The 17,896-nt window shown below is 38.2% G+C and overlaps 1 protein-coding gene across 3 annotated transcripts in view; it reads left to right on the top strand.

Annotated features, from left to right (window-relative positions):
- Positions 1 to 17,896, top strand: part of PCDH19 (protocadherin 19) — a 142,206-nt gene that overhangs the window by 85,572 nt on the left and 38,738 nt on the right. For 2 of the 3 annotated variants that reach the window (XM_047844391.1, XM_047844390.1), the window contains one exon: positions 6,767 to 6,939. In XM_047844391.1, the coding sequence (XP_047700347.1) occupies positions 6,767 to 6,939 (173 nt within the window). The remainder of the gene's footprint in view (positions 1 to 6,766; positions 6,940 to 17,896) is intronic. The other variant, XM_047844392.1, reaches the window with a different exon arrangement.

Genomic DNA, 17,896 nt, shown 5'->3' with positions numbered 1-17,896 from the left:
CATGTATAATATCATGTCATCTGAAAAAAGTGAAAGCTTGACTTCATCTTTGCCAATTTGGATGCCTTTGATTTCCTTTTGTTGTCTGATTGCTGATGCTAGAACTTCCAACACTATGTTAAACAACAGCGGTGAGAATGGACATCCTTGACGTGTTCCTGATCTCAGGGAGAAAGCTCTCAGTTTTTCCCCATTGAGGATGATGTTAGCTGTGGGCTTTTCATAAATGGCTTTTATGATATTTAAATATGTTCCGTCTATCCCGACTTTCTCGAGGGTTTTTATTAAGAAAGGATGCTGAATTTTGTCAAATGCTTGTTATGCATCAATTGACAGGATCATATGGTTGTTATCTTTTCTGTTATTAATGTGATGTATCAGGTTGGTTGATTTGCAAATGTTGAACCAGCCCTGCATCCCAGGAATGAATCCACTTGATCATGGTGAATAATTCTTTTTATAAGCTTTTGAATTTGATTTGCTAGTATCTTATTGAGAATTTTTCCATCCATATTCATCAGGGATAGTGGCCTGTAGTTCTCTTTTATACTAGGTCTCTGTCTGGTTTAGGAATCAAAGTAATACTGGCTTCATAGAATGAGTCTGGAAGTTTTCCTTCTCTTTCTATCTGTTGAAACAGCTTGAGAAGGATAGGTATTATTTCTTCTTTAAATGTCTGGTGGAATTCTCCAGGGAAGCCATCTGGTCCTGGACTCTTATTTGTTGGGAGATTTTTGATGACTGATTCAGTTTCTTCGCTGGTTATTGGTCTGTTCAAACTTTCTATTTCTTCCTTTTTGAGTTTTGGGAGTGTGTGGATGTTTAGGAATTTGTCCATTTCTTCCAGGTTGTTCAATTTGTTGGCATATAATTTTTCATAGTATTCCCTGATAATTGGTTGTATTTCTGAGGGATTGGTTGTAATAATTCCATTTTCATTCATGATTTTATCCATTTGGGTCCTCTCCCTTTTCTTTTTGAGAAGCCTGGATAGAAGTTTATCAATTTTGTTTATTTTTTCAAAAAACCATCTCTTGGCTTCATTGATCTGCTCTACAATTTTTTTAGATTCTATATTGTTTATTTCTGCTATGATCTATATTATTTCTCTTCTTCTGCTGGGTTTGGGGTGTCTTTTCTCTTCTGCTTCTCTTTCCTTTAGGTGTGCTGTTAGATTTTGTATTTGGGATTTTTCTTGTTTCTTTTTTTTTTTTTTCAACGTTTATTTATTTTTGGGACAGAGAGAGACAGAGCATGAACGGGGGAGGGGCAGAGAGAGAGGGAGACACAGAATCGGAAACAGGGTCCAGGCTCTGAGTCATCAGCCCAGAGCACGACGCGGGGCTCAAACTCACGGACCGCGAGATCGTGACCTGGCTGAAGTCGGACGCTTAACCAACTGTGCCACCCAGGCGCCCCTCTTGTTTCTTGAGATAGGCCTGGATTGCAATGTATTTTCCTCTCAGTACTGCCTTTGCTGCATCCCAAAGCATTTGGATTGTCATCTTTTCATTTTCATTTGTTTCCATATATTTCTTAATTTCTTCTCTAATTGCCTGGTTGGCCCACTCATTCTTTAGTAGGGTGTTCTTTAACCTCCATGCTTTTGGAGGTTTTCCAGACTTTTTCCTGTGGTTGATTTCAAGCTTCATAGCAATGTGGTCTCAAAGTATGCATGGTAGGATCTCAATTCTTGTATACTTATGAAGGGCTGTTTTGTGACCCAGTATGTGATCTATCTTGGAGAATGTTCCTTGTGCACTCGAGAAGAAAGTATATTCTGTTGCTTTGGGGTGCAGAGTTCTAAATATATCTGTCAAGCCCATCTGATCCAATGTATCATTCAGGGTCCCTGTTTCTTTTTTGATCCTGTGTCTACATGATCTATTCATTTCTGTAATATGAATATTAAAATCCCCTGCAATTACCACATTCTTATCAATAAGCGTGCTTATGTTTGTAATTGTTTTATATATTTGGGGTTCCCATATTCGGTGCATTGACATTTATAATTTTTAGCTTTTCTTGATGGATAGACCCTGTAATTATTATGTAATGCCCTTCTTCATCTCTTGTTACAGCCTTTAATTTACAGTCTAGTTTGTCTGCTATAAGTATGGCTATTGCAGCTTTCTTTTGATTTCTAGTAGCATGATAGATAGTTCTCCATCCCCTCACTTTCAATCTGAAGGTGTCCTCAGGTCTAAAATGTGTCTCTTGTAGACAGCAAATAGATGGGTCTTTTTTTTTAACCATTCTGAAACCCTATGTCTTTTGGTTGGCACATTTAGTCCATTTACATTCAGTGTTATTATAGAAAGATACGGGTTTAGAGTCATTGTGATGTCTGTAGGTTTCATGCTTGTAGTGATGTCTCTGGTACCTTGTCTCACAGGATCCCCCTTAGGATCTGTTGTAGGGCTGGTTTAGTAGTGACAAATTCCTTCAGTTTTTGTTTGTTTGGGAAGACCTTTATCTCTCCTTTTATTCTCAATGACAGACTTACTGGATAAAGGATTCTCAGCTGCATTTTTTTTCTGTTCATCACATTGAAGGTACCCTGCCATTCCTTTCTTGCCTGACAAGTTTCAGTAGATAAATCCATCACTAGTCTTATCGATCTCCCTTTATATGTTAGAGCATGTTTATCCCTAGCTGCTTTCAGAATTTTCTGTTTATCCTTGTATTTTGCCAGTTTGACTATGATATGTCATGGAGAAGATCGATTCAAGTTACGTCTAAAGGGAGTTCTCTGTGCCTCTTGATCGCATCACTTAATTCTCTAATTCTCCCCTCATACTGCTGGATATTTTTAATCTCTCCTTTTCTCAGCTTCCTCTCTTTCCATGATCTTATCTTCTAATGCACCTATTCTCTCCTCTGCCTCTTCAATCCCTGCTGTAGTCGATTCCATTTTATTTTGTACCTCATTTATAGCATTTTTTAGCTTCTCATGACTATTTTTTAGTCCTTTGATCTCTGTAGCATAGATTCTCTGCTGTCCTCTATGCTTTTATCAATCCCAGCAATTAATTTGATGACTATTATTCTAAATTCCTGCTCCATTATATTGCTTATATCGTTTTTGATCAATTTGTTAGCTGTCGCTATTTCCTGGATTTTCTTTTGAGGAGAATTCTTCCATTTAATTATTTTGGGTATTCCCTGGGGTGGCTCCAAACTCCAGGACATTTCTCCTATGCTTTCCGGAGAAACTTGTGTTGGTGTGCAGGGCTGTAGTCAGACCAGATGTCTGTTCCCACTCCATCGCTGGGGCCACAGTCAGACTGGTGTGTACCTTACCTTCCCCTATGTCAGGGGCAGGACTCACTGTGGAGTGGTGTGTCCCCTGTCTGGGCTACTTGCACACTGCCAGGCTTGTGGTGCTTGTTCATTTTGATCTAAGGGTGTATTAACCAGTGTGGATCCGCAATGCGCACAGGGGCAGGAGGGGCAGGCTTAGCTCGCATTGCCGTGGTGGTCCTCTGCAGGATGGGCCCTGCAGCACTGGGAGGGAAGCATGCCCATTGGAGGGATGGATCCACAGAAGCACAGCTTGGGAGTGTGCATGGTACAAGCAAGTTAGGTGACAGGAACTGTTTCCCTTTGGAAATTGGGCTGGGGGATGGGAGAGGGAAATGGCGCTTGCCAGTGCCTTTGTTCCCCTGCTGTGCTGATCTCTGTCTTCCAGGGCTCAACAACTCTCCCTTCAGGCATCCTCTCATCCTCCCTGCTCTCTGAGAGCAGAACTATTGACTCTTAACATTCCAGATGTTAAGTCCAGCTGGCTGTCAAAACTCATGGAGTCCGGCTCCTGTGCTTTTGCAAGCCAGACTTTGGGAGCTCTGCCTTGCCTGATGGGCTGCCCCTCCACTGCCCTAGCTCCCTCCAGCTAGTTCATGTAGCACACACCACCTCTCTGCCCTTCCTACCCTCTTCTCTGGGCTTCTTTTCTACGCTTGGCTCTGGAGAGTCCATTGTGTTAGTCTTCTGGTGGTTTTCTGGGTTATTTAGGCAGATGTGGGTGGAATCTAGGTGATCAGCAGGATGAGGTAAGCCAGCAGGATGAGACAGCAGGACGAGCATCCTCCTACTCCACCATCTTCCCCAAGCTTTCTCCTAAATATATATTTCCTGTATCACTCCTATAAAAAGACCACAGACATAATATTTAATTATAACTCAATGAAGACATCATATGTAGTAATGATCATATAAACATTAACCATTTATTGAGCATTTGTGTGTACCTGGTATTTCATGCACAATATCTCATTTAGTCTTGAAAATGGCCTTGTGATGAAGCTTTTAGCAAATGCCTTTTGCAGACAAAGAAATTGAGGCTCAAAGATATTAGATATCAGGCCCAGGGTCCCATAGATAAAGTGGCAGAGTACAGATTGTTCTAATGACAGTGCTGTTTCATCTACAGTCTGGCAATCTAACATGCCACAGGAATAGCGTTTTAAAGAGTGTAAACAGTGTTTGTCAACTGAGGGTGATTTAGCAATGTATGGAGACCATTTTGGTTGTAAATTTTGGGAGAGGCACTACTAGCATCTAATGGGTAGAAGACAGGGATGCTGCTAAACATCCTACAATGCGCTGTACAGCCATAGACAACAAAATATCAATAGTACCAAGGTTGAGAAACCTTGGTCTAAGGGGTGGTTAATTGCATTGTCCTTATATTCCTCTTCAACGTATGTCCTAAGCATGTTTTGGCAACTGCTGAAATGCACTCAATTCAGGATTGAAGTTTCTGGCTTAAAGTAGCAATTTTTTGTTGTGAATTAAGGAAATTTTCCTGTGCTCCAGATACCAGAGATGCAGGTCAAAAAATTAGTATTTGTTATAAGAACATATGATTCAGACAGGTCATTTCCTTTCTTCTGAGATGCAGGAGTCCATGTGGGCAGGACCAATTTTTTTTTTATAGAAGATAAATTTTGAATCTGTTTAGGCTGTGGGATTAGTATTTACAGGAAGCCCCAACATCTGTGCCATAAAGCTAGAAATGGCTATACGTTGTAAAGCCTGTGTTTCCAGTTGGTCTTCTTGACCATAAAGGAAATATAAGATGATTGGTTTTTTAATAGAACTACATGCTGGTAGGTCCACAGGGCTGCATACCTGCATGACATAATTTGGAGGAGCTAAGTGAGTTGGCCTATTTAATGATTTTAGTTTTAATACAGGTGATGCTTTAATACAGTGATCCTTTCTGAAAATAATTAGCAAAGAGGTCAATGCTTTACTCTTTCCTGCTCTTCATTTTCTTATAATTATGGCTTTCCAGTTATTGGCCTTTTGATCTTTACCCTTTCATATTCAGGGCAGCAAGCATTCTATATCTAGGTTGGTCATATGTTAAAAATCTGCTGTGATTCCTTTTGACCAATGTAGAGAATGACAATGTATCTATTGTGTCCATTACATAGCTCTTCATAATATGTACTGAATGTTCTTATCAAAGCCTCAGAGAGTCAGGCTGGTGGATGTTCAAGGTTGAGCACAGCAAACAAGTTTGCACTATCACCTCCACAGAGATGGTACACCACCTCCCTTTTCAGAGGTACAATAGGTCTGTTGGGACTTGTCCTAATTCAAAAGCATGACACTCTCCCTTGTCGAGACAACACATTTCCTTGAGTATGCCTTTGCTACTTCCTCATTGACTGGGGAATGGATTCACTATTTACTAGGTATTTCAGATGCATAATTTATGGCGCATGGTGTTGCACATCTTCAGATTCTGTCAGAACTTACAAAATATTAGAAATTGCAGGTGGAGGCCTCTATGGATATACATTATGTATTATTCTCTATGTTGGATAGTATGGATAGTATGTTTAGTGCATTGTATGGTGGATTGATTTAACAAATACAAGAAAAATTGGCCCATAAACTCTTCAGCTGAAAGTTTTCATATTCTTACCATAACTACACCCACAATATTATTAGAGCTCACTCTCTGGTTCTCTTTCATCTTACTGTGCATGCACCAAGGCTCTTCTCTTCTCAGCCCCTGCTTCTCCTCTTTGTGTTTGAATTTGTCTCTCTGACTTTCTCTGTTAAAACTCACCTGAGTTCTCTGATCCTGATTTCTATTTTAATTGCACTACCTCAATTTCTGCCACTTTCATTTTACAGTTGATTAGTAGACATCTTTGGAGAAGCAGCATACATAGTGGTTAAGGGTCCAGGCTCTGGAGCTAGACTGCCTGTCCTGGGTTTGGTCTTACTAAATTTTCATCAGTTGTATGAAAGTTACTTAACTTCCATGTGCTTCTGATCTTTCATCTGTAAATGGGAATATTAATGGTACCTTTCTCTCATATAGTTGTAATGATTAAAAAAGTTAATTCACGTCAAGCATTTAGAATAGTGCCTTATGTATAGTAATCGCTCAGTAAACATTAGTTATTATTTTACTTTGATTCTATAAGAAGAGAGAAAATCTTTTGAAATGGTGATATTCTTTGCAAGTGGTGGTTTCAGATTTGTACCTTCTTCCACCTTGCCTGTAGTAGTAATACATTGAAGATACGTGAATGAAAGTATTAGCTGCATCAGCCTCCAATAGTGGGAACCTCTCTGCAGTGTTAAACAGAAATTATCTTTAAACAGAAAATTCCTCTTTCTACTCTTTTGAACAATCCAGTCACTGTTGGCCTCACCAAAGAGCTGATATCATCTTGCCTCTGAAAGATTTTACAAAACAGATTTATCACAGTTGTAAATTATCATTCTTTCTTCAACCCAGCAGCTCCACCTTCAAGGACTTAGAGGGCAACAGTCTGAAGGATAGTGGTCATGAAGAGAGCGACCAGACTGACAGTGAACATGATGTCCAGCGGAGCCTATACTGTGATACTGCTGTCAATGATGTGCTGAACACCAGTGTGACGTCCATGGGATCTCAGATGCTTGACCATGGTAAGGGTTGGTTGGATGTAATTTGCAGCCACAGATTCCCAAAGAACCCAGCATGTTTGTAGGTACATTGTTCTACTTTACTGTAATGAGTGTGTTGTCAAGGTATACACTGTGCTCATGCCTGAGTATCATCTATATAGTTTTGAGGTGTCCTAACACCTAACCAGTCTACTTCACCCTCATAGCTGACTACATGTACATATTGTATACATTCTCTTCAATAATAAATGCACTGAGCACATAGAAAGTGAGCAGATGCCTTCTCACCGGGAAAAATGCCTCTTTTTGCTTTAGTACATGAACTTTAAGTGATCAGTTGAGTCTCACAGAACATAGCACTAATGAGACCAAAGTGGTGGGTTTTATTTCCATATCAGGCTGGTTAAATTTACCCAGAGAGAGACTCTGTTCTCTGACCACAGATTGCATACCCTTTACCGAGGATAGAAAGTACCAAACTTCCCATTTTGCCTGTGGGGCTGCAATGCCAAATCCCTCTAGCTACCACACAAATATATGTCATTGATCATAGGACAGACCAGGGTAAGAAAGTATGGCTGACTCAAAGTAGCATTCTGTGCATATGAGAAACACCTCAAAGCAAATGTCAGGAATGGTATTCTCATGTATGAAGAAGAGTCTATTTTCGTGAATTCAGCCACACATGGTTTAGCAAGAGGAGCTATTTAAAACTGTACTAGGCAGAAACCGGGGTATAAAAACATTAGCAGAGTTCAGCTAAGGCAGAATGTTCAGATGGGCTTGGGCACAAATGTCATTTTAAATGTTATACTGATGCAAACATGCTAGGCAAACAGCCTGTCTTTTTCAATTAAGAACTATGAATTCATCTTGGTGTTGAGGCTCAGTGAAGCTTCAGAATGCTTGGCTGTGTCTTGGGAAAAGCTAGACACAAGCTCAGCTGGAAGCCCCACTGCTAAAAGACTTAAAGATGAGGAAACAAAATATGGTGATTATGTGCTGGTCTTCAGCTATTTCATTTCACTGTAAACATCATTAAATGCTTTTGTTTTGGTCTTATAAATGAATCCAAAGGAAAAAAAATTGCACAATTCACAAAAAATGTTTTTCATAGAAAAAAAAGTTAGTCACTGTAGAGTCTATTAAATTGTCTAATCCATCCCCTCCCCAGCAGACTCAAGTGTCAAAGTCTATAATATATAGAGCTCACTACTGATTGTGCATTGGTGTCTTCCCTAATTGGTGAGTGGTGACATCCACAGAAATAATATAGTTTCTGGGCAACCTTACTAAGATTAAAGATGAAAAAATTAAACATTTATATAACTGAAACAGAGACTGTTTAAATCTCAGAGGATTAGTAGTGTGTTACAGCATACAGACTGGTATGTATCAGTTACTAGTCTTGTGTCTCAAAAAAGTGCTTTTTCATTTATGTCACAAAGGCTTTTAGTTGGATGCTTTTTAAAGATGAAGTGAATGCAGAACAGGAAATAGCCATAATTAATTTTCAGTTTATCCCTGGCCAGAACAACATCTGTTTGAATTTTTTTGTCGCATTTTTCTAGAAAAACAGTATCAGTGGACTATTTTAGTTTTTCTGAGGGAGTGTTTCTTACAAATGGGATGTATTGTATATATATGGTGTGCAAATTGTATAATAATGAGAGTATTCTAAAGCAAATGTGTGACATTATTCCAAGACTCTTCTACATATAAGATGATTACACACTCATGCGTGTGCACACAGACACTTTCTGCTATTCCATTTTGGCAATACCTTCAGGCATTTTTTTCCCTCAATATTCAATTTGCATGTATATATCTTAATTTTTTTTCCATCATTCCAGCAGTGGCTAGAGTTTGTTTTTTTTCAATTTGGTTGAGTCATTACACTTTAGGTACAGAGGGAATTCCAGTCTTGCTTACATCTAAGGTTCTAACTTGTGATATCCCAGTACTTCTGAGCTTTCCATAATAATACTTAATTGTTATATCTCAAATCAACTCTAGGCTAGCCACATAAATTGTGTCACCTGTTATTGCTACCTCAAGCAACAGCAACAATTTCAACAATTAACATTTTATAGCATTTTATTATCTCAATCCTGGATTCACATGTTTCTCATTTTATCCTGAGGCACAGTAGTTGAAAGATAATCACTGGGGCGCCTGTGTGGCTCAGTCGGTTAAGCGTCCGACTTGGGCTCAGGTCGTGATCTCGCAGTCAGTGAGTTCGAGCCCTGCGTCAGGCTCTGTGCTGACAGCTCAGAGCCTGGGGCCTGTTTCAGATTCTGTGTCTCCCTCTCTCTGACCCTCCCCGTTCATGCTCTGTCTGTCTCTGTCTCAAAAATAAATAAAGGTTAAAAAAATTAAAAAAAAAAAAAGAAAGACAATCACTGAGCAAATTTACCATGTGTGCCTGATCTTGTGACTATTCTAACTAGAATAGTTTTAGGTATATTAATTCCAGGGCAATATGTTATTGTCACTTCTGAGGACTACTGATTTAGAAAGGTCATGAGGGAAAATGAAATTTTCTCTAAACTCTGACCTATACTGAAAGTCTCAAAGATTCCTTGAGGGAAAAAAAAATATTCCCAGATCTCTTTGGTTCATTAATACTGTGATAAGCATCTCAAACCCATGTGCCCTGAAATCCAAAGCTGAACTATTCTTAAGGTTTGAGTAGATGTCTCTGGAGAATAAGGGTTATAATAACCTTGTCCAACTAACTCTAATCCTGATAAAATTTCTTCTGGTCCTGTTAGAACCACTCCAAAGTTGGGCCAAATATACCCAATAGAGTATACCTTATACCTTTGTTTTGGCTTACCTTGGATTTCATGATTGTAGTTTTCTGTGTTTTCTAATTTTTATATTAGTACAGCATCTTTATTTAATTTTTTTATTATTTAAAATTAGTTAAGATACAATGCAATATTGGTTTCAGGAGTAGAATTTAGTGAGCATCTTTCTTTGCGTATATATGGACACATGATTTATGGGGACTTTCAGGATTTTTAAAATAAAGATAAATTTTTAAGTTTATTTATTTATTTTGAGAGAGAGAGGCAGCATGAGTGGGGAAGAAGCTCAGAGAGAGGCAGAGAATCCCAAGCGATTCAAGAGAGCCCCAAGCGGGGCTTGAACCCACAAACTGTGAGATCATGACCTGAGCTGAAATCAAGACTCGAATGCTTAACCTACTGAGCCACCCAGGTGCCCCTAAAATAAAGATAATTTTATGCATCTGTTAACTTTTTCCTTGAGAAGGAATGGGTTGTTCAGTGAGCTATTGTGTTGCCAGAATTTGAGGAAAAGGTAAAAATTGTATTTGTTCCCCATATTTCCAGACATCTGGGCCATGTGCTTCTTCACACTGCCAAAAGCCTCTTTGGGTTTTTTTCTTTTAACTGCTATAGCAAAAGAATGCTCAGTGTGAATGTCAAAGGTGCTTCATGATTTTAAGAAGAAAGGCCCAAATCCCTTAATTTTCAGCAACCCATCTTTGAGGACATTCCTAGGGATGGGAACCCAGAATCACTATATTCAACCAAGGAAAGAATTTATGGAAGACTTTTGCACCCAAAGGGCAAAGCCCAGAGTTTAGCCACTTGCGTTTGGATTATATTTTGATTGCCCCAACCTGATACATCCATGAGCTGGGTCAGGGTGGGGATAAGAAGAAATGATAGGAATTACTACTTTCTGGATTATTATCAAGCCTGGTAGCACTCTCAACATGCCTAAGACCAGGTCAGTTTGTTGATGAACTGGCTGAGCTGAATTTCCTTGTTGCCAGATGACTGAATTACAAATTCATTTATCATCTGAGTGCCCTAGAATTAATATGTCTCAGCTTGTCCCCAGTAATGCAGCTCTCAGTGTCATGGATTACCAGAAAAGAAGGTGATGGAGACTTCTTTATCCTGTACTTTCTACTCACATATAGCACTTTTTGGAATGCTATCTCTCTATAGCTCTCTAAGTGCCTTGAGAACAATTAAGTGTTGTCACTCAGAGATTTTACTACCTGATTTAGTTCTTGAGGTGATTTGGTGCTGAGCTTGGGGGTCACACTCAAATATTTTAACCAATGCCTTTTCTTTCTGAATTTGAGTTATTTGGTAAAATTAACTTCTGGCAGGGCCAAGAATTTTGCCTTATGGAAAATTGCTGCAGAGAGTCTCTAAGACGAGTAATTGACCAGAAGAGAGGTCAGAGGTGCTAAAGGTTCATGGGTTTGTTGCACAATTAGGGCTATCACTGGGTTTGAATCTCTTCCTCTCAAAGTTATTTCTGGATTGAGTAGTGCTGGGGTTACTAGGATTCTGTCTCTTCCATGCTTCTTTGCATGGCTGTTTGTGATGACTTGGATATACCATTATGCTTACTTAAATATGTAGTCCTGATATGAAATTGAGGTTTATGGGAATCATGTCCTAGAACTATACATACTAGTCCCAAGCTCAACTAATTTGTTTCAAATCATACTCAATCTCTCTTACTTTATGATTTTAATTACTGATTATAAATTCACCAACTGAAAGGATGACTCTAATTGCTCTAATGTGCACTTAACTTAGAGTTCACTACAACACTGAATTTCCCTCCCCTGCTAATTGATACCGAATGGAAGCAATGTACAGCAACTCACAATAACATCTATCTGCTTTTATATCCAAATGCACCCAAATGCAATATAATGATTGCTTTATTTCTGAAAGTGTAAATCCTTCTGAATTTTACTAAACTTGTTTATTTGGTAGCTCATCACCTGAGTATCATTTAATATATTTGTTGTGTAAAACATGGATTTGAAGAACTTAATCTGTGCCCAATGCAACTGCTATTATAAATTAGCCATGAAAATATTCTGTAGGCTTCATACTATGCATATTCTAATTCCAATCACAGGTGTATTAACATGTTTATACTTCCAACACTCTACCAGCAATTTGTAATTTTATTTCCTTTAGTTCTTCTAATGAAATTATGATTTAGTGAGTGAATATCCCTTCCTTATCCTCTTACCTATCCCCCTGACTCATCTCTCACCTCACTAGATTTCCAAACACTCATTTCAATTAATCTCTTGGTAAAATAAGGAGTTATCAATGGAGAGTATTTTGTGACATTGCAAAGTAGTGTGCTTCTGGGCTCCAGAAATGGTAGCATGGACCAGATGTTCATAGAGTAATTGAAAATTACATTTTATCAGAATAGCATTTACTGTTAGAAAGTTTTATATTTACTTCAACAAAGAGGTTGAATAGATCCCCCTGGACCTGAATTAGCATCTTTGAGGCTAGATATACTGTTTTGCAATTTATGTGATTATTTCTCCCCCAGTTTTCCTCATATAGAATCTTTTAAAAATGTCTTCAGCCTCATGCATATATATACCAGGTAAAATGTTTAATAACTTGAAAAATGGAATGTATATACATACATATATAGTGAATGTATATATACATACATATATACATATATAGTGAATGTATACACACACACACACACACACACACACACACACACACACACATATAGTGAATCTGTATATGTGACTTTCAGCTGTTTTCATCTTGTCCCAGGTATACAGTAGTCTAATTCCAGGTAGGAACAATGCATGCATAGCTATTTATCATTTATCCATGCATTCAACAGTATTTTTCAGTGCCCACTGTGTGCCTGGCTCTGGGAATAGAATGTGTCAATTACTGCTGTTATTAACTGTGAAAGTTCTCATCTTTTTAGCTTTGCTGATCTGGGGTTTACTGAAGTGACCAATGTCAGCTCAATGATGAGTAACTTCCTGATTTTAGAAATCATCATATGAATAGAGCCAGGTACCATTAAAAACCTTATTACTATTGTGTCAACAAAGAAGAAGAACCAATAAAAGGAGATTATTGCAATCGAGGTCTTATTTTTAATAAGAATATCATGAAAGACTCTTATTTGGTGTCCTAACTTGAACAATGTCACAACGGTAAACATTTTCTTTTTAAATATATCTGCTCTGAGGCTGAACTTCTTGCTCACTTGTAGCTAATGTCATTATAAGATGGTAGGTCTAATGTCTGACATGCCCAGTTACCTGCTGGTTTAAATTTTATTTAATGTATATTTATTTCTGAGAGACAGAGTGCTAGTGGGAGAGAGGCAGAGAGAGAGGGAGACACAGAATCAGAAGCAGGCTCCAGGCTCTGAACCGGCAGCACAGAGCCCAATGCAGGGCTCGAACTCACAAACTGTGAGATCATGACCTGAGCCCAAGTTGGACGCTCAACCGACTGAGCCATCCAGGCCCCCAACCTTGTTGGTTTAGAGACACTCAGTGGTATTCAATGCTCAGTCTCCCTTTTCCTCTGATGTCCAGCAATTTTTATACATTTTCAGTCTCAGCACTGCCTGGGCAGGTGGGAATCGAAGGACAGGTGATTGCTTTTGTTATTTCAACTACATTGCTGCACCAGATAATTGGACTCCTTTCAAAGCATTATTTACATTTTATTGGCAAGACAGTCACTGGAATAAAAAGTTGTCCCTAACTAATGGAAACATTCATGCTGTTAGCTGTTGTTTGTTAGCATTATTTTGGCATGGAACTTTTGGTCAGAGATTTCTTTTAGGCCAGTTCTCTTCATCTGCTTTGAAATAGAAACACTATGCCCCCTCTTTTTCAATAATTTTTTTTCCTGATCCTCTTGGAACTTTTAGTTGTCTCATATTCAATGTCTACTTTAAAATTTATTATTATTAATAATTACCTGTGGAGAGAGATTCATTATTCATCAAGAGAATAAATGCCAGGGGCTTTCTTGACTGGTTAACGCTAAGGATTTCTATATTTCTAAGCACTTGGAAAGCATTGAAGGATGGAAATTATATAAAGGAAGCACACTGAACAATTAAGAATTTCATTCTCTAGGAGTTCATGGCCCAAAAGCACAAATAGTCCAGTATGGAATAGACCAAGTAGGATCAGTGAATAAATTAAGAATACTTGAGCTACAAAGCAAAATACATTTCAAAGGACACTTTGGTGTAATGGGATCCCTTTGGAGGAATACTGGAAGCCAGGCCCTGGTATAGTATGCTAGATAAAAATATGCTCTATTTGGGTGACTTGCCAGGTGAATGTTTTCTAATTGCTTTGTTTTTTTTTCAAGTTTTTATTTAAATTCTAGCTAGTTAGCATATATGATAAAATTGGTTTCCGGTGTAGAATTTAGTGATTCATCACTTACATATAACACCCAGTGCTCATCACAATAAGTGCCCTCCTTAATACCCATCATCTATTTGGCCCACCTCCACCCACATTCCTCCATCAACCCACAGTTTGTTCTCTATAGTTAAGAGTCTCTTATGGTTTGCTTCTCCCTCTCTCTCTTTTCTCCCTTCTCATACGTTCATCTGTTTTGTTTCTTAAATGCCACATATGAGTGAAATCATATGGTATTTGTCTTTCTTTTCCTGACTTATTTTGCCTAGCATAATACACTGTAGCTCCATCCACATTGTTGCAAATGGCAAGATTTCGTTCTTTTTGATGGCTGAATAATATTCCTGTGTGTGTGTGTGTGTGTGTGTGTGTGTGTGTGTATACAGCACATATTCTGCTTTTAAATGTTTCCTTATTTTTGAGAGAGGGGTTGAGAGAGAGAGAGAGAGAGAGAGAGAGAGAGAGAGAAAGAGATAGCAAGCAGGGAAGGGACAAAGAGGGAGAGAGACATAGGATCTGAAGCAGGCTCTGCACTGACAGCAGAGAGCCCTATGTGGGGCTGGAACTCACTAACTGTGAGACCATGACCTGAGCCAAAGTTGGACGCTTAACTGACTGAGCCACTCAGGTGTCCAAATACCATACATTCTTTATCTATTCATCAGTCAATGGACATTTGGGCTCTTTATATAGTTTGCCTATTGTTGATAATGCTGCTATAAACATTGGGTTGCATGTGCTCCTTCAAATCTGTATTTTTATATCCTTTGGTTAAATACCTAGTAGTGCAATTGCTGGGTCATAGGGTAGTTCTATTTTTAGCTTTTTGAGGAACCTCCATACTGTTTTCCAGAGTGGCTGCACCAGTTTCCATTCCCACCAAGAGTGTAAGAGGGTTCCCCTTTCTCCATATCCTCAGGAACATCTGTTGTTTCCTGAGTTAATTTTAGCCATTCTGACAGGTGTGAGGCGATGTCTCATTGCAGTTTTGATTTATATTTCCCTGATGATGAGTGATGTTGAGCATCTTTTCATGTGTCTGTTGGCCATCTGAATGTCTTCTTTGGGAAAATGTCTATTCATGTCTTCTACCCATTTCTTAACTGGGTTGTTTGCTTTTTGGGTGTTGAGTTTATTAAGTTCTTTATGTAGTTTGGATACTAACCCTTAATCAGATATTTAATTTGCAAATATCTTCTCCAATTGCTTTATGATAAGACAATAGTTACATAGGCCATGATAAGTAGGCATACTGCTAATAGGGTAAGAGATGAGAAACAAATCAAGTTGTTTTATCAAACTAGATCATATGGGTTGCTTCGCATACTCAAAAAAGTCCATTGAACTGTCAAAACCATTATTTTCTTTGGGTCTTCCTATCTACTTAACATCATTTCTGTCCTGTCATAAGATGGCTAAGAATCATAAACTCCATCAGGATGGGAAAACATAAATCTAAACTTGTCATTTAAATATTTATGAAGATTTTTTTCTGTTCATTTTTCCTTAACCCCTTTATTATGAAATAAATATTGAGAATCAAGTCAAGTCATAATTTAAAAAGCAATTTCAAGAATACTAAAATCATGTGTTATTTCTTTACTTTTTGGGAAAAATACTTGTGAGATGTGTTTCCTCTCTTATCATAGATGCTTTTGATCATCCAGAGTTTTATGTCTTAGTCTCAGGTATTTTTGGTCTCAGTCTTTACTATATGGGTGATTGCCTGTTTACTTTGGGCCAAGAAAAGGCCATTTGACATATCTACTTGCAGTTTTTTTTTTTTTTGACAAGCAAGTCTTTTCAGTTTCTTTTCCTACATGGCTTATCCCCAATAAATTTCCAAGTGTGGAAAAATCACCAAACTCTAGACTGGAAAATGTTTGAGCTGGCCCTTAGGGCCATCAGAAAAGTTGTTTTTTAGATATTTACACACAGCTCAGGGAGGGTATACAGAGAAGATATTTTTGCCATTGGGCAGAATGGAGTCCCATTAACCAATTTTTTCTGCCATGTAGAGAGAATACAAAGCAGTTCCCCATAACTTGGGTGAAAGAGATTATCAGTGAGATACCAGTATCTAGAATTGTTTTGGAGCAAATCCTTTGGGGCTGGAAATTTGTGTGCAGATGACAAAGTCAGAAGGGTATCATGGGATTTTAGGTTTTATGGTGAACCCTGAACATCACTCAAAAATGTGCAGATCTAAGATCTACTCCATAGATGGAGGAATTTGTGAGATGGTATGTGGCAGAGGTAATTTTTTTTTATTATGAAATTTATTGTCAAATTGGTTTCCACACAACACCCAATGCTCATCCCAACAGGTGCCTTCCTCAATACCCATCACCACCTTCTGCTCCCTCCCACCCCCCGTAAACCCTCAGTTTGTTCTCAGTTTTTAGGAGTCTCTTATGGAATCTGTCCTTCTTGTGGCAGAGGTAATTTGAAAGGCACTAAATCCAGAAGTGGCCAAAGGAGTTTACTTGAAAACAAACTCTTTGTGGCTGAACTCATTCAAAGTTTTGTCTTTTTGAGGTGGCCTCATGAGAGGCATTTTGTTTTTTGAGGGTTCCTGGTAATTGGAAATAATAGTTCTTCTCCATTATTCTTTATAATAGTATAGACAACAAAGTTGCAAGCTGTTAAATCTGAAGTAATAGACGATGCCATTTTATCATAAGTTCTTTTAAACTTTAGTAACATCCATTTCAATGGTAAATGAGACACTTTAGGTTCTTGTCTTTGTCTAACAGAAATATTTTCAATTTGGTGGAAATTAGAACCTTAAAAACGTATTCATCTTCTCCTATCCCAGTTAGCTAAGCCTTAGGTTCTTTCTAATTTGTGGTCTAGTACCTAGACTCCAAGTCATGCAGGATTGACACTGTACCTTGCTTTAAATAAAAGCATAACTTATTACATTGCCATTTTAAACAGATATCTGTAAACAAACACTGCTGTTATCACCTGGAAAAACTTGGTAGCCTTAAATGATTTCAGCTAGGCAGTTTTGCAGCCATGAGTTTGCACACTTACAGACAGTGCCAGAGGTATGTTTTCCAAGGCCACTTTCTTTACCTTTAACCTTATATAGTCTCTCCTTTCTATTTTTAGCTTGGATAATAATAGATGTTTGACCACTTGCTTTCTTCCCTCCTTTTTTACCCTGTGTGGAGTTTACAACCTATGTGAACAATAGAATCTTCCTCATTTTAATACATGGACAAGAGGAATGGTTTAGGTTCCAAGATATTTACACTGGTCAAACTGTTCCAAGGCATCACCACCTGCTGTTTTTAGTCATTAATGAGGCTGTCAGTTGCTCTAATCTGGGAGGTGAACCAAAATAATGGTTTTTGATTTTAATTTAATTTAAAAATTAGTTCATTGAAAAAAAAATGCCTCCAGCATTTAAGAGTCAGGTTTCCCACTGTTGATAAACCAAAGCCAGTCAGATGCAGAAGTTGAACCACTATTAATATGCAAACATGTACTATTTTAAACTTGGAGAACTATTATTATTATTATCACTAGGTAGAAAATTTAGTCCTTTTATTTATTTTACTTTTTTAGTTATTATTTTAATTCCAGTTGACATACAGTGTTATAAATATTGTTTCAGGTGTACAAGAAAATAATTCAACAATTCCATACATCACCTGGTGCTCATCAGGAGAAGTGCACTCCTTAATCCCCATCACTCATCTCCCCACCACCTCCCCTCTGGTAACCATCACA

Source organism: Prionailurus viverrinus, chromosome X, assembly GCF_022837055.1.
Source record: "Prionailurus viverrinus isolate Anna chromosome X, UM_Priviv_1.0, whole genome shotgun sequence".
NCBI classification, from domain to species: Eukaryota; Metazoa; Chordata; class Mammalia; order Carnivora; family Felidae; genus Prionailurus; species Prionailurus viverrinus.
Note: the sequence above shows the minus strand (reverse complement) of the source record. Positions and strands in the feature narration are given on the sequence as shown.